This window comes from Notolepis coatsorum (assembly GCF_963971535.1).
Source record: "Notolepis coatsorum genome assembly, chromosome: 7".
Classification (NCBI taxonomy): domain Eukaryota; kingdom Metazoa; phylum Chordata; class Actinopteri; order Aulopiformes; family Paralepididae; genus Notolepis; species Notolepis coatsorum.
Genome location: NC_140171.1, coordinates 8,988,521 through 9,014,315, shown reverse-complemented (window position 1 = coordinate 9,014,315; position 25,795 = coordinate 8,988,521). Strand labels below are relative to the sequence as shown.

Sequence of the window (25,795 nt, the reverse complement as noted above, 5' to 3'; positions counted from 1 at the left end):
AGAGATGATAAATTAATTAAACGAAAGAAAAAAAAATGAAGTGATTCGAACTTGTCACCAACTGACCGCAGGCTCCACAGCAAGCTGAGGAACGAGTTGAGCTAACCGTCGATGTTAAAACAGGGGGGATTACGAATGCATAATGCCGCGGCAACCTATGCGCCTCTGCCGCTCCGCTCTGCCGCGGGGGCGTGCTAGGCGTGCTGTCACGTGGGCGTCATGGCCAATCCGAGGAAACGCGGAAGCACTCTTGGGCTGCCTTTAATATATAAGCGCCCGGGGCGGTTACTGCGTTAGAAGAAGGTGCGCGGACTGATGACGACATCAACTCGAGACGAGACATTCAGTTGTTTTGGCGGTCGGAAATCACCCATAATCACAAGAAACATTCATTCAGACAGTACAGTTGGATCTAACAAAATGGATTTTATATGGACACATTCATGGAGAATTCAAGCCGGGACCACAAAGCTTCTCAAAGGGTTGGCTCGACACGCGACGGCTCTCCAACTCGTCTCGTTCTACCGCAGCAAAAAAAGTGATAGGGAAGTGCCCGGTGCCGGGCATAAGAAGTTAATTAAACTTGACAGAAATAATTATTTCATGTATATCGACGATAATTATCGATATCGAGTGATATGAAAATTATTTTATTTTATCGCGATAACGTTTTTGGCCATATCGCCCAGCCCTAGAACGTGTCATACCGACACTAGGGAACGTGTAATACCGACACTAGGGGACGTGTCATACCGACACTAGGGAACGTGTAATACCGACGCTAGGGAACATATAATACTGACACTAGTAGTACTGACTAGTAGCTAGTAGCTGCTGAGGTCAGGCAGACGCCTGCAAATCCCAGCTACTAGGACAGAGCGGCTTAGGCTCAGCTTCTTCCCCCAGGCCATCAGAGCCATGAACAATGTACATTGAGTGCTCAGAACATTGAACTGTCCACACACAAGCACACATGAACACACACACGACACGCACACTGTGCACGCTCACACACGAGCAGCCACTTAACACTTTAACATGAGCGGGCACACACTCATGTCGCACACACGCACACTTATGGCCAAAGGAAAGGACACTTTAAATTAGAATAACAGGAACAGTGTATTGCACTACCAAAGCTAACTAGCATGTCACACATGCGCTGTAAATAACTATGTACAGATACCGAGATGTCACTCCATGTTACCTGCTACCTGTTACTGCACAATGTTGTTTCTTCTTTTGATTCTATTATATGTACCACTGTATTGCACATCGTTGCGGGCAAGACCACCCGCATTTCATTGTATACCTGTATGCCGTGACAATTAAAACTCTTGACTTGACTTGACTTGACTGGAATGTGTCATACCGACACTAGGGAACGTGTAATATTGACGCTAGGGAACGTGTAATACTGATGCTAGGAAACGCTTCCTTCATGCTATCTCAAACTTCAGGAGGACGATGTTATCTGTGGTCATTCGCTTGCTGGGGCGGATAGTAACAGAGTTCCTCTTGAGTATTTGTAGGATATAGTAACCGTCACTAAGACCGTTTTTGCAGTCAATTCAGCCCCATTCACCGCTCCTGAAACATAGTATAACTAAGAACTAGACCTATAGTGTGCCTAGACCAGGGGTGCCCAACCTTTTTTGAACCAAGATCTACTTTTTAATTTGCCACCTAGCAGAGAGCTACCAGCCAATAGTATTCGTAATACCCATTGGCATATAATATTTTCTGTCATGTGCATATTGAATGGGTATATAATATGATATTTTATATATCATTGTAACGGTGTAGTGTAGGAATTACAAGAATGACAAGACTGTAACTTCTCACGTTGGGCATGCAGGCAGCATGACCCATTTATTTCACACTCTGCATACACACTGACAACACACACACTAAATTCAATGGGCATGAGAAAACATATGTTTACATTGCCAAAGCAAAAGTGGAACAATACAATCAAAAAAAAATATATATATATGTGTACAATTTAAAAGGGAATAGGAATGACGTGTAAACAGAGCTGTCACATTGCAACTGACAACACACACAGCCTGCATTCGCTTCCCATCACGCTCCTCAGAGTTGCAGCCTGAATGTTCATGTCCTTCTCGGTTATACCCGTAGCGAGTGCATAGTCCTCGTATTCGGCAAGGAATATGTCCCAGCTGATGCTCCAGTCACCTGTGAAGCTCATCGGGGAGGGGGGTGGAATATTAGCCGCCATGCTAGCTGACAATAGCCCAACGTTACTTGTCTCGGCATCCGTAATGTTGTCTTCAGAACCGGAGTCCGGACTGTGACATAGTCAGCTAATATGTACATACATGGACGTAAGTTCAACTACTTCTGACACCATGTTCGTGTGGCTGTTTCTACGGCATGAATAACGACGAAGTTCAGCGTCTGTAATCATCAAAGTGCTTCACATTCCTCTACATCCGGGGTATTCATGAAAACAACAAAAGCAAGCGATTGCCGATCGCCTCGATCTAACTAGACCCCGTAACAATGATTTTCCAAAATAATCTCGCGGTCTACTTGAAACACGGTCGACTGGTTGGGCACCACTGGCCTAGACTGTGTGCCTACTCTCCTCCTCTGTCACTAATGTGTGTGTACTCTCCTCCTCTGTCACTAATGTGTGTGTACTCTCCTCCTCTGTCACTGTGTGTGTGTACTCTCCTCCTCTGTCACTAACGTGTGTGTACTCTCCTCCTCTGTCACTAATGTGTGTGTACTCTCCTCCTCTGTCACTAATGTGTGTGTACTCTCCTCCTCTGTCACTAATGTGTGTGTACTCTCCTCCTCTGTCACTAACGTGTGTGTACTCTCCTCCTCTGTCACTAATGTGTGTGTACTCTCCTCCTCTGTCACTAACGTGTGTGTACTCTCCTCCTCTGTCACTAACGTGTGTGTGTACTCTCCTCCTCTGTCACTAACGTGTGTGTACTCTCCTCCTCTGTCACTAACGTGTGTGCCTACTCTCCTCCTCTGTGTCCAGGTTCTATTTCAAGAAGGTGAGCGACGAGTTCGACTGCGGCGTGGTGTTCGAGGAGGTCCGCGAGGACGACGCCATCTTGCCCATCTTCGAGGAGAAGATCATCGGCAAGGTGGAGAAAGTTGACTGAAAGACGGGACGCGGGAAGAGATTTCGGGACAAAGTAAAGTCAAATTGGTTCATGGAGGAGTATGGGAGAGGAGATGGGGGAGGAGGAGGACGTGGACGTGGCTAAAAGATTCAGCAGGAGGTGCGGGAGGAAAGGAGTGAAGAAAGTGGAAGCATGGAAGGAGGAATGTCTGACGGAAGGGATGTCCGGGAGTCTGTAAGGAACTTGCGTAGGGAGGGGAGGACGTGGTCTGTCTGTTTAGTGGAATAACACAAGTATCAATGGCCTGGAAAACACAGAGTTAAGAGGCCTGCTGGATGGAGGAGGAGGAGGAGGAGGAGGAGGAACACAAACCTGTTTATCGGAAACCCGTCTTTTGCCTCTTAACTGTGGATAACGAGCTGGAGAAAAGGGAGGACTGTTCAGTGCTGGTGTCTAAACCAGTCTTCCACTAGTTGACGGGGGGCGAGGGACGGCTGGACAGATGGATGGGAGAGATGGTAACCACCAGTCTTCCACTTCCACTGCCCTGGAGGAGTCACCTTCCCGGCGGGGCCCCATTATGATGCTGCTACATTACCATAGAGACTCTCACACACACACACACACACTCGGTGCTTGGGACAGTACAGAGCGCGGCGGCGGCTACGTTCCATTCCGGAGTCTCGCTGCCTTTCCACGCCTTTTTCTGTTCCTGGTCAGTTAGTGGACAAGGGGAGGAGATCAAGGTTGTTATTTTCTTTTGAGGGGCGTGAGGGGGGGGGGGGTGGATGGAACTCGGCCTGCTTCTCCTCTTGTCGTAGCCTCGAAACAGGAACTCTTGTCTCTCACCCCCCCCGATCCTGTAGATGTCATGTAGTGATTTATCAGAAAGACAGTTCTCTACCGCGCGTAACTTGTTTACCAAAGCTACATATTTTTGATATGACGCTGCGCATATTATGGAACAAGCTTTGTTCTCATTTCATTTGCATTGGTGTATGTACGTCTGTATGTATGTACAAGGCAGGTACTATTAGGTGTTAACACAGCCTACGTGTTTTGTCCAACTTACTGTTGTATATTTATGTGTTGTGTATGTTTTGAAGCTAGATGTTTAGTCATTGTGTTGTTGTCACAGTTTTCTCTCCCTTTGTACCATATCTCCTGTCTCCCAGTGGGAGAGACCCCCCCCCCCCCCCCCAGGGACGTTCTGGATGAAATGTTCACCTCTGGTTGGGGGTGGGGGGTGTGAGTTCTCCAGCAAGGTCCGTCGCCCAGAGAACGTCCCTGGAGTCTCTCCTGTAATCCCAGTTGACCTATTGTTACATACCCTGCCCTCATTTCTTGATCACAGTTGTGATCGGAGGATCAATAAAAGAGGGCGGGGCTGGAGATGGGTCAATTCTATACCATGTACCTGGGTGTGTGTTATGTTTTGTTTTCTCCGCTCTACTCCACAGAGGACATTTCGATGGGGTTTTCAACCACAATTATCTGTGCCGTTGTTGTTTCATTTCATGTGGAAAAGGGTAGTTCTCACTTATAATGGAGGCAACATCTTTGGACCAAGGTGTCATGTAATTAAAGCCTGGTCGAAATATACCTTTACATTATAACTCCCCAAGTATATATATATATATATACCATAGAACCCACCTACTTAACTCCGAGCTTCCTCAAGCTAGCTGCCTTCCTTCCTTCCTGCCTGGCCAGTGCCATTACCATCTAGAACGCTTAAATAGGTGTTTTTTTCCCCAGTGGAATTGCGTCGCTACGGTAACGGCTTGGATCCGAGTTTATTTCCTGTCGCAGTGTTTTTGTGAAATATCGGTAGCTGACAGGAAATCAAACGTCCATTTAGAATGTTTTATGTTTTCAAGTTGAAACTGTCTATAGTTTTAAGAACGTGAGTGAGTGTGTATGTGTGTATGTGTGTATGTTTGAGTACCTGTGATTTTGTATGCTTGAACCCAGCCAAAGAGCATATTGTGCATATTTTGCCTACTTGTGTGTGTGTGTCTGTGCCAGTTATGTCCAAGAGGATAAACTATTAGTTTTCAGTTTGAACATGACAGGAATCGCCGAACCCCTCCTCCTCCTCATTCCCAAATGTACAAGCGTTTTAAATGTGTCGAGTAAAAAAAAAAAAAAAAACTAAAAACATACAAAAAAAACGAACCTACAGCTAACCTCCACCGCCTCCTTGATTCTGTAGAGCGCAGAGTGACCTTGAGGCCAGGAAAGGGCACCGAGCAGAGTGACCTTGAGGCCAGGAAAGGGCAGAGAGCTTGTTCACAGCACACCAGCTAATGTAAGCTGAATGTATTTAGTTGTCAAGTGGGTGTTTTCTTGCTTGCACTTCTCCTCGTCTGTTCCTTCTTGGAAAAGGAAGTCACTTCACAGCCACGCCACCACCGCCTGGTCCACCTCGAGTTTCCAACCAGTAGCCGTCGAGTCAAATTGTGTCTGTTTTTGCATCGTCCATACTGGTAGTTCTGATTGGGTTCTGGGGGTGTGGGAGGGGCGGGGCGGTCATGTTTGGCCTAGCAAGGGAAAAGATGGGATGGGGAAACTTGTATGTCCTTACTTCCACCCATTATGCCTTCGCCATGAATTTATTTTTAAATTTTTAGATGAATATGTATTTGTTTATACAAAAAAAAAAAAGTCTAATAATAATCACAAGCATGTTCTCCTTTTTATATGGAATGTTTTCCTGATAAGTTGAATTATCATCAGATTTTGTTTTGATGTTTTGTTGCTAACTGCCGTGCCCTTTTGTTGGTAGAATTTTTATCACTTTTTTTTTCTTTAGAAGGAATCCCCCTGCGACGAATGATTGACAACACTGTAAGAGTTGTTTTGTGTGATTATGCTAATTATTACTTTTCTGGATAGACAAAAACCAACAATATTATGACCATGTCTGTTGTGTCGTCGACTTGTGTGAAACACAGTGCCTTTTTATTATATCATGCTATCGGTCTAAAAAAATCCTTTTTTTTCTTTTTTTGAACCAATCCATGCTTTCGATGTAATGTCCCTTTTTTTTAATCAACCGGTCCTATTTTATTCTTTAAAGTAAAATCATGCTCGCTCGGTTTTGTTCTGGACCCCCCCACCCCCCCCCCTCGATTATGTTCTGGATCCCCCCCTCGGTTCTATTCTGGATACCCCCCCCCCCCCTCTGCTGTAAATATGTACATTATCATTTCATACACGTCTTCAGACCTGCACCGCATGTCCATGGTGTTTGTTTTTTTTCAAAGATAAATGCCAAGATGTCAATGTGCTGGTTCCACTTGTACATTTCTTTATAAAAAAAAAAAGGTACTTCGTTAATAAAGACATTGAATAAACCCTACCTGTCTTGTTATGTATTCATTCATTCATTATCTAATATATATATATATATATATATATATATTTTTTTAGACCAGTCAAAACCTCAGTGTCAGTACTGAGGGTGTTTGTTTTATACTGACCAGACAACACGTCACAGAGGCAGGACTGAGGGTGTGTTTGTTTTATACTGACCAGGCAAAACCTCACGGAGGCAGAACTGAGGGTGTGTTTGTTTTATACTGACCAGGCAAAACCTCACAGGGCAGGACTGAGGGTGTGTTTGATTTATAGCAACCAGGCAAAACCTCAAGGAGGCAGGACTGAGGGTGTGTTTGATTTATACTGGCCAGGAATGAGGGCGTGTTTGATTTCTAGTGACCAAACACGTCACAGAGGCAGGACTGAGGGTGTGTTTGATTTATACTGACCAGGCAAAGCCTCACGGAGGCAGGACTGAGGGTGTGTTTGATTTATAGTGACCAGGCAACACGTCACGGAGGCAGGACTGAGGGTGTGTTTGATTTATACTTACCAGGACTGAGGGTGTGTTTGATTTATAGCGACCAGGCAAAACCTCAGACGGGACTGAGGGCGTGTTTGATTTATAGCAACCAGGCAAAACCTCACGGGGGCAGGACTGAGGGTGTGTTTGATTTATAGTGACCAGGCAACACGTCACGGAGGCAGGACTGAGGGTGTGTTTGATTTATACTGACCAGGACTGAGGGTGTGCTGGAAAGGACAGGACCGTTGTTGAGGTGGAATCAGATAAATGCATTCAAGTGTTTAGGGCAACATGTAGTTTGTAATCAACTAGTTTGACCCAAAGTTTATAATAAAACAATACTTGTGCCCTAATGATAAGCGCTCAATGAAGAAACCCTTACCAAACATCTATGCTACATATATATGTGTGTTTAGGGTAAGGTGTGGGCGTCATAGATATCTATAGAACACTAGATAGCTTAAGGCGGAGTCACCAGCGTCACTGAACCGCCGCCATCTTGCTCCAGTTAGCCTTGAGTGAGAGTGAGTGAGCTGCACAGACAAAAATACTCATAACTCGATGAAATATTGACGGATTTACAAACGGGTTGGTTTGCTATAAACATCAAAGATGTAGTTATGATACTGCATACTTTTTTTTTTTACAAACCGCTTGAATCATAGCCACGTTAATAATGCTTGTAATAAACCAAACCGTTTGTAAATCCGTCAATATTTCAGCGAGTTATGAGTATTTTTGTCTGTGCAGCTCACTCACTCTCACTCAAGGCTAACTGGAGCAAGATGGCGGCGGTTCAGTGACGTCGCTTTCCATTGGCCGGCAGCGCGGGCAAGCTATCTAGTGTTCTATATATATATCTATGGTGGGCGTAGCCACGTAGGAGGGAATGGTTTAGAATGAGAGCTCCAGGTATTACATGACCCCCAATGGCCACCACAACCCAATGTGTGTATAGATAGATAGATGTTACAACATACCATACCACATGACCCCTAATGGTACCAAGACCCAACCTGTAGATAGATATAATAGTGCTACATACCCTACCTGGGGTGCCCAACCTTTTTTTAACCAAGATCTACTTTTTAATTTGCCACCTAGCCGAGAGCTACCAGCCCAAATTTGACCTACTCTTGGCTAGTATTAGTAATACCCATTCAATATGCACATGACAGAAAATATTATATGGCATATAATATTTTATGTCATGTGCATATTGAATGGGTATATAATATATATATTTTATATATCATTTTAACGGTGTAGTGGAACGAGAGGAAATTGGGATGGGAGAAAAATCACAGAAAAATTAGGAGAAAAAGTAGGTCCAAAAATAAATGGCAAACTTCTCACGTTGGGCATGCAGGCAGCATGACCCATTTATTTCACACTCTGCATACACACTGACAACACACACTCAATTCAATGGGCATGAGAAAACATATGTTTACATTGCCAAAGCAAAAGTGGAACAATACAATCAAAACAAAAATGATATATGTACAATTAAAAGGGAATAGGAATGACGTGTAAACAGAGCTGTCACATTGCAACTGACAACACACACACAGTCAATTCAATTAAAAGAAAACATGTTTACATTGCCAAAGCAAAAGTGGAATACAATAAAAAAAAACAATTCCACAAAAAGGTCTGTCAACAGTCACTGATAGTTCTCCTTTATCTCTTTTTTTTTTAGAATTAAATGTCCGTCTCTACCTTAGTGAGAACGCTGGCACTGGGAAGAGGAAGCTAGTTTTTCAAAGTCTGGGTTGTAGGAGCAGGTTGCAAGCCTCAGGCAGTCCACAAGATGGTCATCTGTCATTGTGGTTCTGTGCTTGGACTTGATGATCTTCATGTGAGAGAAAGCAGACTCACACAGGTAGGTTGATCCAAAAAATGCTGTTAAGTTCATGGCACATCTCCTGAGGTTGGGGTACTTCTCAGGCAGCAGTAGCTCCCAGAACTCTGCCTTCATCCCTTGTGTTGCCCTGGCTTTAATCTCAATGTCAGTTTGAAGTGTGAGGATCTCGTTCTCCACGGCACGGCTGTCCAGATTAAACAGTGTGGCCACTTTGGATGCGATGTCATCCACATCTACAGTTCCAAATGGAAAACACATGTAGCTTGCAACAGGTTCAAGTGTTGAAAAGTCTGTGAAGCGCTTATCAAACTCTGACAAGATGCTTTGAACTTGCTCCTCATAATGTGTGCAATCAAACTGTGCGGTGTTCTCACCCTGACGTTGAAGTTCTGCTTGCATGTGAGGAAAGTTGCGCAGGTCACTGCGTTGCAGCCTTCTCGCCCACACGGTGAGCTTGCTTTTAAAAGCATTCACTGAGCTGATCATGTTTATTACACGTTTATCCTTTCCCTGCAGCTCTAAATTCAGGTTATTCAGCATGCCAGTGACATCGGTTATGAATGCCAAATTCAAAAGCCAGTTGTTGTCCTCTAGATGTGTATATTCGGCATGTTTAGCAAGCTTGAGAAACTCTTTAATTTCAGGCAGCAACTCGCTGAATGTCTCCAGAAATGTACCTCTGCTCAGCCACCTTACATCGGTGTGCAGCAGCAGGTCGGTGTGCTCTGCCCTCGTCTCCTCCATATGGGCATGAAACAGCCTCCTCTGTAGGCTCCTTGCCCCGACAGAGCACACAATCTTCATAGCGATATCCATAACTTCCTTCATATTTAAAATGTTACCACCACACAGCACTTGCTGGTGAATTATGCAGTGGTAATTAAGGAAGTCCGGGAAAGCGTCGCTTTTTTTGCACAGTCCGACGAACCCATCATTATTACAGCCAACCATGGCTGGTGCACCATCGGTTGTAATAGAGATGAGTTTACGGAGGGGCAGCTTGCTCTGCTTGGCGAACTCCATGAAGGCTTGAAAGATGTCTTCACCTTTAGTGTGTCCTTCTTTAAGAGGCAATATGGTGAGCAGCTCTTCTTTTGACCTCATGTCGTCAAAGGCCATTCTAATGTAAATACAGAGCTGTGCCACATCATCTACCATATCAGTCGATTCGTCGAACTGCAGGGAATAACACTCACATGTATTGATGTCCCTCATGAGTTGCTCGTGGACATCTTGGGACATTTCCTCACAACGCCGGGTCACAGTATTACGTGACAGCTGAAGGTCTTTGACGGCATCCATGATCTCTGTGTGATACTCGGAATCACCGAAGAGTGAATCGGCGGCCACGGTCAGTGCCTCTTTTATTACACAGTCGCCGTCTTCGAAGGATTTGTTATTTTTAGCGAGAACGTGACTGACACGATAAGATGCAATTGTTGCAGCGTTTGCCTTGTTGGTCTTGGGCTTCGTAATAAAAGTGGACTCGACGTCTTGTCGTCCCACTAGTGAAGACTTCATCTGCTGGAGTTCTGTTCTTCGCAGGGCTGTTTTTGGAGGGAACGCCACGTGGTGTTTCTTGTGCATCGTTGTATAATGCCGCTCCAAATTACCCTTTTTCGGCAAGCACACGGTTTGTTTGCAAATCAGACAGACCGATTTGGCTTTGAAATAAACAAAAAAGTACGCCTCCTCCCACTCTTCGTGGAAATGATATGTTTTTGGTCTTTTTTTGGCTGCTCCTCCGGTTCCGCTGGTGGTGAGGTTCTGCAGCTGGATACTATTGTTGGTGGTGGTCTTGCTTGCGGCGCTGACACTTTCCGGTAGCTCGGCGCCGAGTCCTGCCAAGCACACCGACGACGGTGCTGTCGGCACCAAGCTGTCGGCGTTGGCGCTGCTGTCTGGAGGCGGCAGCTCGTCGGAGGGTCCTGGCGCTGGCGGCGGCGACAGCAAGGTCTTGCTGCCGTTGTTGAAAAGTAGCGTCCTCTGAACGAACCTCTTCTTTGCTGGTGGTGCTCCGTTCATCTTGCAGTTTCTAGTTGAGTGACTCAAGGCTGGTCTGAGTCAGAGCCACTTTTATACTGTACCTGGCTGCCAGCTGGTGATGGGCCCCGACCCCCACTACTCCTGCCACTCCATGAAGACAAAGGGCATCGATTTGCATCCCTATGGGTGAGGCTCGCTGTCCGGAATGTACGGAATGTAGACCAGAGAAAGACTTTCGTCTTGTTTACATCAGGGTCCCCCATTTTCAATCCATCATACCGTGGCGTAAACCAAGATTAACAATATATACAAGATATACAAGACAAAGTGATATTGGTCACAAGGTGTTGGGATTTAATTGTATTGTTTTTACATGCATTGCTTTTACCCTTTTTCTTGTTCTCTGCATTGCTTTTTTTTTTTTTTTTTTTTTATATATATATTACTGCTGTGAAGCACGTTGGGCTGTAATTCTTGTATGAAAGGTGCTATACACATTACGTTTATTATTATTATTATTATTATTACTATTATTATTCAGTGTAGTTTGTCAGATTACCAGATTAGCAGCGATTGATTGGTGCAAAATACTCCCTAGAACCCACCTCCTCTCTATTCCTTGAGCCCATTGGGGGAAAACAAGCGCCGATCAAGTACCCAACCAGGAAGTCCACTGTGCGACAGTGCGCGAGCCATTTTGATTTCCCATGTTTTCACCGAGTGGTGTTTTTAACAGACTGTGGTTCGTTTTCTATTTATTGGTTCAGCTAACGTTAAGTTGCCTTATGACATAATTTATTGCATGAAATACACTGGCCTACTAAGAACGTATCACGGACACGGATAATTAGTTACCGATTGTTTTGAGATTCTGCTGCTGCCACGAAGTCTCGCCGTTGAGTTGGTAAGCAAAGACCAGAGGTTAAAGTTAAAGGTGGGCATTTACCAAAAGCAATGTTGATTTATTTTGCACATAATCTCACACACATCCAAAAACTAACCCGTTTTGCACACATTCAATTAGTTTGACAGTTTGAATTCAAATTAGTTTGAATATAGACACCAGTCATTGGGGACATTGCATCCTTGTGTTCTGTTAATTACAGCTCAATGAAAGGATAAGGTATTGCTATTTAATGGATTGCAGGTGTACTTCAGGCTCGGCTCTAGACTAACTATCACTAGTGTGGAGATGGTGGAGACATACACGTTTCTTGGAGTACACTCGGACAACACAGGAAGGGACAGAGCAGGCTGTTCTTCCTGAGGGCTAGATCCACAAAGAATGGATTGCCCTTACTTAAAATTCATTATGAATTGAAAATGGGGGACCCTGATGTAAACAAGACAAAAGTCTTTCTCTGATCTGCATCCCCTTAACAATTGTGTGTATTGAGCCGTACTGTATTGTACCCATTCTGCAATCTGTTAATACAGTTTTAATTCAATCAATCACTGCGCAGATTGATTGATTGAATGAATGAACATTGAACCCCTCCCACCCCCTCTATGAGGAGCACGTTGTTCAGCCACAGACTCATACATTTAGTCATTTAGTTGACGCTTTTATAGTTTTATCCAAAGCGACTTACAAGTTCTGTACGACAAGTCATCAGGAAGGGGACAACTCTATCAGCTGAGTAACAATGTTCATCAAAGTGTTGGGTGCTACAGTGTAGGTTAGTTTATTAGGACAAGTGTATGACAGTAAGGTTAGTTAGGGTTAGATATTTTTTTTTTTCAGATAATGGTTGAATAAGTGCGTCTTTAGTCGACGGCGAAAGATTGGACGGGTTTCGGCTGTTCTAACTGGGGTGGGTAGTTCATTGTGGGGCAAGGACTGAGAATAGGCGGCTTCTCTTTGATGACCCTCCCGGAGCTCGGATAGGAATAGGTCTGAGGCGGTCAGAAGATGCAGAGCGTAGGGGTCTTGAGGGTGTGTAGTTGGAGACCATTGACCGGAGGTAGGCGGGAGCGGTTCCCTTTGCCGCACGGTATGCCAGGTCGAGGGCCTTGAAGCGGATTCGTGCAGCAATGGGGAGCCAGTGCAGGTCCCTAAGAAGTGGGGTGACATGGGCCGACTTCGGTAGGTTTGAGATCAGGCGGGCCGCTGCGTTCTGAATGATTGAAGAGGCTTGGTGGCAGTGGCCGGGAGGCCAGCGAGCAGTGTGTTGCAGTAGTCGAGGCGGGAGATGACTGTTGATTGGACGAGGAGTTGGGTGGCTTCTTTTGTCAGGAAGGGGCGGATCCTTCTTACGTTGCTCAGGAGGAATCTGCAGGTTCTGGTTGTCGCTGCGATGTGAGCAGAGAAGTTCAGCTGGTCGTCGAGGACAACACCAAGGTTCTTGGCGGTCGGGGACGCGGTCACAGCTGCATTCTCGACTGTGATGGAAAGGTCGGTCAGGGGGGAGGATTTGGCCGGCAGGTGGAGCAATTCTGTTTTGCTTAGGTTCAGTTTGAGGTGGTTGGTCGTCATCCAGGCGGAGATGTCAGAGAGACAGGCCGAGATCCGCTCAGAGACGTGGATATCTGAGGGAGGGAAGGAGAGGAAGAGTTGAGTATCATCGGCATAACAATGATACGAGAAGCCATGAGACTTGATAATGTTACCCAGTGATTTAGTGTAGAGGGAGGAGAGAAGGGGTCCTAGGACCGAGCCCTGGGGGACATCCGTCCGCAGGGGGTGGGTGGACTGGCCGACAGGGTCCCTCTCCATGACACTTGGTACGAGCGGTCATTGAGGTATGATGTCAGCCATGTCAGCGCAGAGCCAGCCACTCCTATTCCTGCGAGGGCCGCGAGGAGGATCTGATGGTTGACTGTGTCGAAGGCTGCAGATAGATCTAGGAGAATAAGGACGGAGGAGAGACCTTTTGCCGACACTGCACTAACCGCCTCGGCCAGTCTTATTGCCTATATTTATGTTTTTCTACTATTACCCTGCCCATACCTCCCCTCCCCTATGCTGCTATGATGCCTGCATTTCCCCAAGGGGATCAATAAAGGAATATCTTATGATTCTTATCTTATCTTAGACTTGGCGCAACTTTCTCCGTAGGTGGCACCAGCACCACCAGCACAATATTTGGTCACAATTTTTTCGGTGCTGTTTCAGACTACGTAAAGTTACCAGTAGCCTATACTCCAGTCAGGGAGGTGTGGGACGTTGTTGTTATAGGCTGTAGTTAGACACGCCTGGCATGCTCAGTTAATAACACGATAATCATTACCAGTGCAACATATACAAATATTATCATACAATAAAATAGATTACATGACTGCCTCTTTGATTTATGTTTCTTGAAAAGGGACATTGCTTTTTAGTTTTTCAAATGTATTCTTTGGGCTTTGAGCACCACAAATCGAGTGCCATTCAGCTTCATTGTATTGTAGTGACAGCAAACTAGGGAAATCACACCTAAACGATCATCTAGATGGATAGATAGCAGTCTGGGTAAGATTTTCTTTTTATTTTGGGTGAACTGCCCCTTAAGTCTAAAAGTACTTCCACCTGCCAAGGATGGAGTTCCTCGATGAACAGTTTATCTCCTAATATCTACGAGCGACACATCACATTCCTTACCTCAAGGTGGTCCCATCAGATTGTGGCCTTTTGTAACATGCTAACAATTAGCTTCCCTACATTATCTTAATTAATACAGTGCCCCTCAGCTAACCCTATTGTGAAATACATAGTGTTACTCAGAGGGATATGAAGAGTATTAATAATGTACTTCAAATTTAGATATTGTAATTTGTAGCACATCTCTACTGGGCACTGTCACACTGTCCACAAAGTTATTCTCCCTTACAGCAAACGTGGAGCTACCTCAGAGAGGGGTCGTTAGTGGCATTACAGAATGTAGCCATGGCTCTCCTTTTTAGGATTAAAATTTTTACCGGCAAGTAAAGTGAACTGACATTTTTTCCCTTATTCTCCCCAGAAATATGGCCTCCCCTCGTACCGCGCCACGCCTCGGTTTGAGAGGACTGTCTGTCTGTTTGGTGGACTGCATGAAATGGTCTCAACTGGAGCAGGAGAAGGTCTTCTTGGACTGCATGGAAACAAGTCTCCTAGCGCAGTTGCACAATGAAGATGATTGTTGCGGACCAGATTTGAATCGCATGCGCGCAGGAGTGGAATCCGACACACACGTTGAAGTTAAACTGGAAGAAAACGAGGAGGAGGAAGCAATAATAGGAGGACTAAGTGAGGAGCACAGCCTTTCTGACTGCAGAACAACCCAGAAACATAGAGAGGCAGACAAGGACGGGGAGTCAAATGCAGACGATGAAGAGGAGGATTGTGGGATGGCAGCGCCAGAGCTACGTGACGGAGGTAAGTGACTGAATTGGCTGCTGAAGTGGATTGTGGATGGATTACAAATGAAATAGTTATTTGTAATTAAGTTAAAGGTGCTGTAAGTGGTATTATTTTGTTAAAATAAGTGTTAAATAGCTCTACATTCTGACAGCCCTCACTGAAATAGAGTGTTTGGTCAGTAACATGGGTCTCTCAGTCCTTCCACTCTGCAGTAAACGGAAAATACATTTTCTCGTATCCCTTCCCACTTAATTCAACCAGGAGAGAGAACCCTAGATATTTTTACTTATTTCAAGAAATCTTGCCAAGCCACATTTGTTTAGTGCACTGGCAGACATATTTGTTTAAAACTTGTTTTAATTTCTTATTTTTGCTTTTTTTTTTATCCTGATTGGATAAAGTGGGAACGGGATACCAGAAAATGTATTTTCTGTTTACTGCAGAGCGGAGGGACTGGGAGACCCATGTTACTGACCAACCACTATATCAGTGATGGCTGTCAGAATGTAGAGCTATTATTTTAACATATAAATCACTTATTTAAAAAAAAAAAAATACCACTTACAGCATCTTTCATTTTTACTTCATTAATCCTCTTGGGGAAACCCTCTGCATTTGACCCATCTTATTTTAGGAGCAGTGGGCAGTCGCACAGTGTGGCGCCCGGGGACCAACTCCAGTTGCAATGCCAGCACCATGGTCAAGTGCAATGGCAGGAATATACCTTAAAAAAAAGACTATATATAAATAACGCTTTAGATTATGTTCAGAACTAGGGCTGGGCGATATGGCCAAAAACGTTATTGCGATAAAATTATAAAATTATTTTCATATAACTCGATATCGATAATTATCGTCGATATAATGTCTGTCAAGTTTAATTAACTTCTTATGCCCGGCGCCGATGGACGGGCTATTAATAGACTTGTTTTGCTGCTGCGAATGTCTCGAGTTGATGTCGTCATCAGTCCGCGCACGTTAGCAGTTAGCTAGAGCAAGCGGTGTATGTATCCCATGACAATGTACTAAATATGACCCTAAAATACTCTGTTCCGCCCCAATACATTGCAACGACGTCCACCGTATACCCCACACTACTATAACAGTTACCCTCAGAATTCAAAACACACACCAACTCGGCAGGTAAACTATAAAATAGCGCCGTGCAAGCTAATTATCCTAGCCAGCCTTGTTTACTACTTGAGTCATACCTCTCTACGTCTCCTTCCGCTGTCGGCCATCTCCTTCACTGATTGGTTGTTAGTGCGTGTGCTCATATCCAAGCTTGGAAAATCGATATATCGAAACTTTGCGACCACGTTTCATGTATAGTTATCGTTATCGTTTTATCGCCCAGCCCTATTCACAACCAATAGTAATTTTTAGGGCTGTCAGTTTATCGCGTTAATTAGATTAATTAATTACACAGCAAATTATCGCGTTATGAAAATAATTACAAAAATAAATAAAAATTATTATTATTATATATATATATTTTTTAATAATATATCTATATTAAACACAGTATTAAGACATAATTTACAGATAGGCAGCAGTGTGTAAGGTACAAGTCCTAGCCACTGAAAACAAAAATGAAAAATCAAAACAAAGTCTATTGACTGTCTCCTTGTAAATAAGTTAAATTTACAAATAAGGTCTAATGTCAAAGTCCTCATTGAGTCCTGTTGGTGCCATAGTTTTAAGATAATGGATCCACCACACTTCTCTCCTCAGTAGGAGCTTATCTATATCTCCCCCTCGTCTTGGAAGATGCACTCTCTCTATTCCAAGGTATCTTAGTGATGAGACATTGTGGTGTGCCTTTTTAAAATGTAAAGCTAATGGGCTTTTTTCTAGGGATGCACCGAATGGGAAATTCTTGGCCGAAACCGATACCGAAAATAGGAAACAGTTGGCCGAATGCCGAAAGGCCGAAAATGATTCATAGAATAGAATTTTTTTTACCAATGTTGTTCAGCTACCTGATTATGGAAAAATATATGATTATGGCAAAACTTAACTTAAATAATAAATAATCACTATTATGGGTATTTTTATATCACAAACAGTACTGTATTTGCAAATCTGGTATGTCATAAATGTATAGATGTAGCAGTACTGTCTATCTGTATGTCATGTATGTCATATGTCCTGATGAATTGAAAATGGGGGACCCTGATGTAGGGCTGGGCGATAAAACGATAACGATAACTATCGCGATAAATTATTTCCTCGAAATAAACATGAAACGTGGTCGCAAAGTTTCGATATATCGATTTTCCAAGCTTGGCTCCGTTCAGCCTCGGCTCATCACACTCACTAACAACAACCAACCTTACGTGATGACGTGCTACGCACAACAGCTAACAACCAATCAGTGAAGGAGATGGCCGAGAGCGACGGAGGCGGGCGACCCGGAAGGAGACCCAGAGCGGTAGGACTCACTCAACAACAAGGCTTGCTAGGCTAATTAGCTTGCACGGCGTTGTTTTATATATTTACGTGCCGAGTATGTGTGTGGTGAATTCTGAGGCCACGTTTATAGTAGTGGGGGTATACAGTGGAAGTCGTTTCAATATATTGTGGCGGAAGAGAGTATTTTAGTGTGATATTTAGCACATTGTCATGGAATACACCGCGTAGAAGCAACAGGCTGGCTAGGTTAACTAGCTTGCACGGCACTGTTTTATATATTTACGTGCCGAGTATGTGTGTGTTTTGAATTCTGAGGCCACAATTATAGTAGTGTGGGAGTGGACGTCGTTTCAATATATTGTGGCGGAAGAGAGTATTTTAGTGTCATATTTATTGTCATGAGATACTCCGCTTGTCGGCTAACTGCTAACGTGCGAGGACTGATGACGACATCAACTTGACTTGAGACATTCGCAGCAGCATATTAGAAGTTAATTAAACTTGACAGACATTATATCGACGATAATTATCGATATCGAATTATATGAAAATAATTTAATAATTTTATCGCGATAACGTTTTTGGTCATATCGCCCAGCCCTACCCTGATGTAAACAAGACGAAAGGCTTTCTCTGGTCTGCATCCCCTTAACAATTGTGTGTATTGAGCTGTACTTTCGGTAGCCGAAATTTTGGTGCATCCCTACTTTTTTCATCCCCATTCCGTATCGTACTCCTGTGTTCAGCAATACGTGTTTTTAAAGCACGTGTTGTCTTACCGAGTCCGACATATGCCTTACCACATGGCAGGGCTCCAGACTAACTTTTTTCACCACTGTCCCGGAACCGTCCCGAAATACAATAGTAACCGTCCCAAAGTGAATGTAAACCATCCCAAAAATCTAAATGTCGTATCTTTACTTTGGTTTTTCCGTCTATAGTTGTTATTGCCATAAAGACACCATTCAAATGATTAGGAAATAAATAATAATTTTTATTTGAAATAATTATTTATTTTAACAATAGGCACATATAAGGTAACAACAAAACAACAACCAAAGTAATAACAACATTGAAACACCTTTCTTATTTTATTGTCAGAGTAATACTGTGTGTGTGTGTTAGGGCTGGACGGTATGGTCTACAATTTATATCACGGTATAATTTGAAGTATAGACGGTAACGGTATTTATCACGGTATATTCATTTATCTTAAAATGTCTATATAAATGCTTCTGAAGGGGTAAAACACTGGTATGGCAGCTATTACTGTACTCTTGTATTACTAGGACATATTTCACATAGTACAGAGGTATTTTAAGAACATTTATTGTGCAAAACTGCAATAGAAAATGCAAAACCTTTTCTCAAGTGTCTGCTGGCAGGTAATGCATATCTTGGATCGTGTTTTGAGTTTTGACCATGTCTTTAAATCCCTTTCTATCGACAGTTTGAAAAGGAACCATGTCCTTACACAAGTAAACAGTGACAGCGTTTGTTATGTCGGTCCACTGCTGGCTTTTTTTTTTTTGTCGTTGTTGAAACATAATAATAAAAATTCTAAAAATATTCTGTTACAGCTGCTGACCTATATACTATAGCTAATGTCCATCAATCAATATATTCCTTTGGAATGAAATAGGTTCAAGAATCGATTCAGGATTGTTAGCAGAGAGAGAGAGGGAGGGGGGAGTGAGAGAGAGAGGGGGGGGGGGGGGAGAGAGAGAGAGAGAGAGTGAGAGAGAGCGAGCTGCTAGGAGTAGCCAATGTCAGCTTGCTGAAGCTACATCAACAGGCTGCTAGGAGTGGATCTAACGTCAGCTTGCTGAGGCTACGTCAACAGTTAACATTACTTAAGACTTTAGCGCGACGTGGGCATTCCAGAATGGCGAGGATGCAATGCATGTTAGACCATTGGATCCGTCGCAGGGTTTACATTACACATAGAAACTGTGTGACTCGCGAGAGAAGACATTGTCACACAGCTGTGTGCAACGCGGGGCTGAAAAGCTTGTTTGCTTCTAGAATTGAAGGTCCGCTCTCAGGGTTAGAAATTAAAAAAGAAATTCAAGGGCTTTTTTTGCCCCCCTTAATTGATTTTCGGGGGCTTTTCTTTGGTATTTCGGGGCCACAACATTTTTATAATGAAAATTAACATAAAGATTATAAAACATTGTTGACACTTTTTTTTTTTACAGTCTTCGTCCCTATGTTTGATAACATGTTAATGTCTCCATATATAGGGCTCTACGCTAACCTTTTTCCCAAGGAGCACATGTGCTCCTAAATAAAATGTTAATAAATCAAATCTAAATACAAATTTAGGAGCACACAGAAATTTAGGAGCACAGTGACAATTGTTCAAGTAACGCACACACACACACACACACACACACACACGATGTGTGATATCATGGCTTGGTTTCATGTTTTGAGGTACCTTCAATTATCCGTAAATAATACATACATACTCTATCGAAATAGATTAAATATTATTGTCCCTGAGCCAGGGCAAGTTGTGTTGTTGTCTTGATATATCTACAAATAGCAGACGAATAACCGGTTGCCTCTGGATCAATGAATGTCTAATATTGAATAATATTATTAGCTATTTTATTTTTAACATCCCTAATTCCAACAGTCAAGAGGCTTGTTTCAAATTGATACATGAAAAACCCCACACACGCAACGTTTGTGAGTATAGGCTCTGGCCAGATCGATCAATGAAATACGTTGCACGCTCAGCGCTGTGGAATGAAGGAAATGCGCATCAGGATCGGATTTGGATGTTATTCTTTGGAGTTGTGTTACAAATGGAACGGTCTTTCCCCGCCGAACACAAGTTACTTAACCTTACACAGGTCGCGCTATGCAGATGCTTAGCTTGCTAACGTTAAGATAGCAGTGTAATGCTTGATGAAAGCAGAGCGCTCTGTCTGTGTTCGCATCCTCTCAAGTGCCTGTAACACGCAGCGGGCCCCGCCTCCCTCCCTCCTTGGAACAAACATTCCACCCAAAAACTGAATTTCAGTCCAGTTTCAATCTGAACTATTAACAGCGGAGCTGTTTTGTAATCTTCACTCGTCTGTCTCGCACACTGCAAGTAAATGATTTTTCCGGTTCGCACACACACATATTAGGGGCAAATACGAGGGAAATGCCCGCACTGTAGAGCATATATATAATTAGTAAACTGTCTGGGGCTTTTCTTGCCCCCCTTAACTGATTTTCGAGGGCATTTGGTCAATTTTCGAGGGCATTTTGCCCCAAGCCCCCGTTAATTTCGAACCCTGTCCGCTCTGTTCCGTGTCTATTATGAAATGACGATTGCGCGTTGACACGCCCACTATGCAAAGCCTCTGTGCTCCACGTGCTTAAGCATTCTATATGTTTGCGGGTCTTGTGCAGTGGTCTCGTGGCACTGTCAACTAAAGCGAGCACTAAGAAGACGGCGCTCACCATTTGCCAGTGACAGTGATATGCGCACTGACAGTCGGCGCAGTTGACATTTTCCAAATAAATCCTCTTCGTCCCCACTGCGTCCCGGGGAGGATTTGTGTTCGTCCCAAATACATATTTGATCGTCCCCGGGACGACGGGATGGTGTTAGTCTCGAGCCCTGCCACATGGGCACTTAAGCATATAGATTACATTGGTAGTTGTACATGTTATTTTGCCTCTTATTTTTATCTCTTTCCCAGTTGTTGGGTGATAGAAAACAGTGCATTTTTCTGTAAAGTGACATTGAGCACACGAACCACAACGTCGGTTTCTGGCAGGTCATCTAAAAATGTTTGTGTTTTTTTTAGGAGGCAGGTCTGATTTAACCACAATGTCTCTGATGTTATGTGCTCTCCTGTAGACTAGTCTAGGGGGGATCTGAAAAGATGTATCCAATGTTTGATCAGAACTGAGAAGATTCCAATGTTTTTTAATAGTTTATTTAAAAAGGTTGCCTAGAGGCGAGTATTGCGTAACACACTGTATAGGTTGTACAGAGGTAGTTTTGTTTCACAAGTCACAACATGTAAATAAGACAGTTTTGGAGTTGTTGGAAAGTGTATTTTGTTACTTTTGACGGTAGGCTAATGGTCCGTATCCACTTCCAGTCATTTTGGATGCTAGCTTGCGCTGCAGGTCTCTGTACTGCACATACAGAGAGGAGAAGGCTACCCATCTTCTTGTCTGACTCTGGGGAAGACAGCAAATAAGCAAATTTCCCAAAAGGTTGTTTGTTCTTAACACTTTGGTTGCCACGGACGCTTTGTGTCGTTAGTTCATGCCGACCTTTGAGTGCCCCAGACACTATATAGCGTCTGTTTGCCGTTTTTTTTTATTGGCGATTTGAATTCATATTTCATCAATCGAGCCTTGGGTTAGTGCTGCAGAGTCTCTCTGAGCTCAATTGGGAAGATACCGCCCCCTATCGTCTCCCTGTGTAACTGCACCCCATTACTTTAGATTGATGCAGGGGGAGTGGTCAGTTTCCTCATTTTACTTTTCCGTCGAGCCAACTGAAGAAACCAAGTGATCGCCGGCCATCAGAACAGCGACGATTATGTATTTACAGTACCAACACTGTAATCAATAAGTGTGATCGATATTTGGAATGGCGATCAGGAATTGGAATAATCTTTTTGGATAACATCTGATCTCAGGTAAGGAATTTATTTGACCAGTCTTAGGATAATCAGACCTGTTTTCACGGAGATATAAGCTTTTGCCCTATGCGTGTGTGTGTGTGTGCGCTGTGATTCCTGATGAGGAAATGAGAGAATCGATTTTTCAGCCTGCCTCTATAGCATGCATAAGTACACATATACTATCGATAATCTAGCGTTTATTTGAAAACGATTCATAAATAGGCCGAAAAATGACAACGTTTTTGTGTATGCTAGAATATTCCAGTAAATGCCGTTTATCACAGAATCTATATATTTTCCTTGAAAACGAGGGCTTTTCAAAATGCTATAAAACGAAAATGAACCGATAAAAAAACAATCTGTTTCGACAATGTTGACTGCAAACAAGTCATTGATAAACGACAGTCAGATTAGACACATAGCCATAATTTAGGAGAGAGATTATGCGTTCACAACGCTATCATTGAAGTGGGTGCTGGCATTCAACAGGGTTTCCAATGTTAAATGGCTGGCACTCAAACTGTTAAAAGGACAAATATCTTTTCACATTAACACTTTGAGTGCCAACAACGAGTTCATGCCAACCGTTCAGTGCCAACGACAAGAGATGTAGTTATTTTTTTTTTTTTATTATTAGCGATTTCCATTCATATCAATCTAGCCTCACGTTACCACTGGAACTCTCTCTGAGCTCCGTTGGGAAAATACCGCCCCCTATCGTCTTTCCGGATGGCACTGCACCCCTTTGGATTGGATTGAATGAAACGCATGGAGAAAAAAAAATCCTGCTTGCACATTTTACTTGTCAGACAAGTAACCCGAGACGATCGAAGTCATTGCCGACCACCAGAACAGCGGATAATGTGTGTTTCCAGTACCCAGCGTTAGATCAATAAACGCGATCGATATTTGGAATGGCGATCAGGAATTGGAATAATCTTTTTGGAGAACATCTGATCTGAGGTAAGGAATCTATTTTACCAGTCTTGGGATAATCAGAGCTTTTTTCACAGATACAGTATATCAACGTGGGCCCTATGTGTGTGTGTGTGCTGATCAGGAAATGGATAATCGATTTTTCAGCCCGCTTCTATAGTGTGCATAAATACACATATACTATCGATAATCTAGCGTTTATTGTGTATTCCAGTGTATTCCACTAAAGGGCGATTATCACAGAATCTTTATATTTTCCTGAAACTTTCAAAAAACGAGAGTTTTTTAAAATGGTATAAAACGGAAATGAACTGATTAAAAAAAACATCAGTTTTGACAATGTTGACTGCAAACAAGTCATTGATAAGCGACGGCCATATTAGACACATAATTTAAGATATAGTTTATGCGTTTGCAAATATGAGAGCTCTATCATTGAAGTTGGTGGTGGCACGCAACAGGGTTCTGGGCCACCGCATGGCTGGCACGGAAAGTGTTAATAAACACATTTGGACAAATGTTCTTTAACTTAACCAGAAATTCTCATTTGACCTTAATGATTATTTTATATACATAACTGACAATATATGTATATACTCAGAAGAGTATGCCTATACAAATATGTTTATTCTTTAGTGTAATACTGGCCTTAAATGTTATTAAATGGTGGCATTAAAAGGCCTCTCTGTGTGTCTGTCTCTCTCTCTCTCTCTCTCTCTCTCTCTCTCTCTCTCTCTCTCTCTAGATAAAAAAACAAAGAAGGCGAGAGTTGCAGCCAAACCCAAGTGCAGAGAAGGCCTTGTGAGAAAGAAGAGGCTCAAAGAGCACAAGCTGGGTCACCCCAGAGAAAAAAAGCACAAGTGCAATAAGTGCGACGAGACCTTCTGCACAGATGAGAGCCTCAAGCAACACAGGCTCACCCACCCCAGGGAGAGGCTCTACGACTGTCGGCAGTGTGAGAAGAGCTTTTATTGCCCACAAGACCTCAAACAACACCAGACCACCCACTCTGCAGATAAACCCTATATATGTGAAGAGTGTGGAAACGGTTTCAAAAGAGAGTCCAGCCTCAAAGAGCACCTGATTCTTCACACCGGAGAGAAACTATACATGTGCGACCTTTGCGGGAAGAGCTTTATTCAAAAGGCTTATCTCAACATACACATGCTCAGTCATTCGGAAGAGAGGCCTCACCAGTGCGAAGAGTGCGGGAAAGGCTTCAAACAGTTAGGGAAGTTGAAGGTGCACCTGCGGGTTCATTCGGGAGAGAAACCTCATCAGTGTAACCAGTGTCAAAGGAGTTTTCGTGATCTGGCGCTCCTAGTAATACATCAGTATAGTCACACAGGAGAGAAACCCTACCGGTGCCCACAGTGCTCGAAACACTTCACAGACAAGAGCAACTTAAGGAAACACCAGCGCATTCACACGGGAGAGAAACCTTTCCAGTGTCCACATTGTAAGAAGGGCTTCAGGCTAAAACAACATCTGTCGGTACACAAGTGTGGTCTTGCGCCAAAGCAGGAAAACCCTGAAAGAGAGAAATCTTATCATTGTAATCAGTGTGGGAAGAGTTACACTCAACCGGTGCAGTTAAAGAGACACCAAGCTAGTCATTCCAAAGACACGCCTATCCACTGCTTCCTGTGTGGGAGGAGCTTTACCGAACATGAACACCGAGATGCTCACGAGTGTACTCCGACGGCCGCGAAACCCTACTGCTGTGAGAAGTGCGGAAAGTGTTTTGCGACACAGTTTTTATTAAAGAATCACAAACTTATCCACTCCGGAGAGAAACCCTACACTTGCGACGTGTGCGGCAAGGGTTTTAATGACAAGAGTAACCTCGCCAAGCACAAACTCATTCATACAGGCGAGAAACCCCATCAGTGTGACCATTGTGGGGAGCGTTTCAGGGTCTCCAGTGGGCTTTCAAGCCACCTGTTGACACACAAGAGAGCACTCATAGCGAAGGGGGCGTACGCGTGGAAACAGCTGTCGATTTAGCGTCCGCTGCTGCGGGGCGTAGCGAGGGGGGCGTGCTAGCGTAGGTCAGCGGCCAATCAGAGCGCAAAACGGGAACGCGGAAACACAAATGCGTTGGTAAAAGCATACACGCATTAGGGTGCGTTCACACCTGCCATGTTTTAGTCCGGTTGAATCGAACCCTGGAGGTGCAGAATAAAAGTATTGCTCTTCTGCCAAAGAAATTATTGATTAGGGCGGCTAGGTGGTGCAGTGGGCAAGGCGCTCACCACCAATGCAGGAGATGCTGGGTTCGAGGCCAGCTCTCCGCATTGCTATCAGCTTGGCTGGTCGTTCATACTAATACAATTGGCAGTATTAGGGGATGGGAAGCTGATGGGTGGGGATCGGACGTTGTGGACAGCGACTCCTACAGGTCGGTTGGTGCGCCTGCGCAGCAGAATCAGGAAGCGACGGGGCTCCCACGCAGACCCCCGACGCTGAGAGATCGCGCTGTGCAGGTGAAAAGATGCGACGGCTGCTTCCTCGAGTACCCGAGGGGACTTGTGATGTAAGGCTTCGTCCACATTGCAGCCGGCTTGTGGGAGGCATGGCCTAACAACGTTCGAGACAGGGGAGGGTAGAATTGGACGATACGAAATTGGGGATGGGAGAAAAATAGAAAATGGGAGAAAAAGTAGA

General features: G+C 43.8%; 2 protein-coding genes across 2 annotated transcripts in view; both read left to right on the top strand.

Annotated features, from left to right (window-relative positions):
- Positions 1–6,456, top strand: part of LOC311232059 (axin-1-like) — a 34,281-nt gene extending 27,825 nt beyond the window's left edge. Inside the window, 1 exon segment of the mRNA XM_084318732.1 lies at positions 3,020–6,456. Within this exon segment, the coding sequence (XP_084174858.1) occupies positions 3,020–3,146 (127 nt within the window). The 3' untranslated portion in view covers positions 3,147–6,456.
- A 4,472-nt stretch (positions 6,457–10,928) lies between these two features.
- LOC311232279 (uncharacterized protein) lies at positions 10,929–25,469 on the top strand (the record flags this gene model as incomplete). Its single annotated transcript, XM_084319025.1, has 3 exons — positions 10,929–10,996; positions 14,755–15,149; positions 23,874–25,469. The coding sequence occupies 3 exons, from the start codon at positions 10,929–10,931 to the stop codon at positions 25,133–25,135; spliced, it is 1,725 nt and encodes a 574-aa protein (XP_084175151.1). The 3' UTR covers positions 25,136–25,469.
- Between the last annotated feature and the right edge of the window lie 326 nt (positions 25,470–25,795).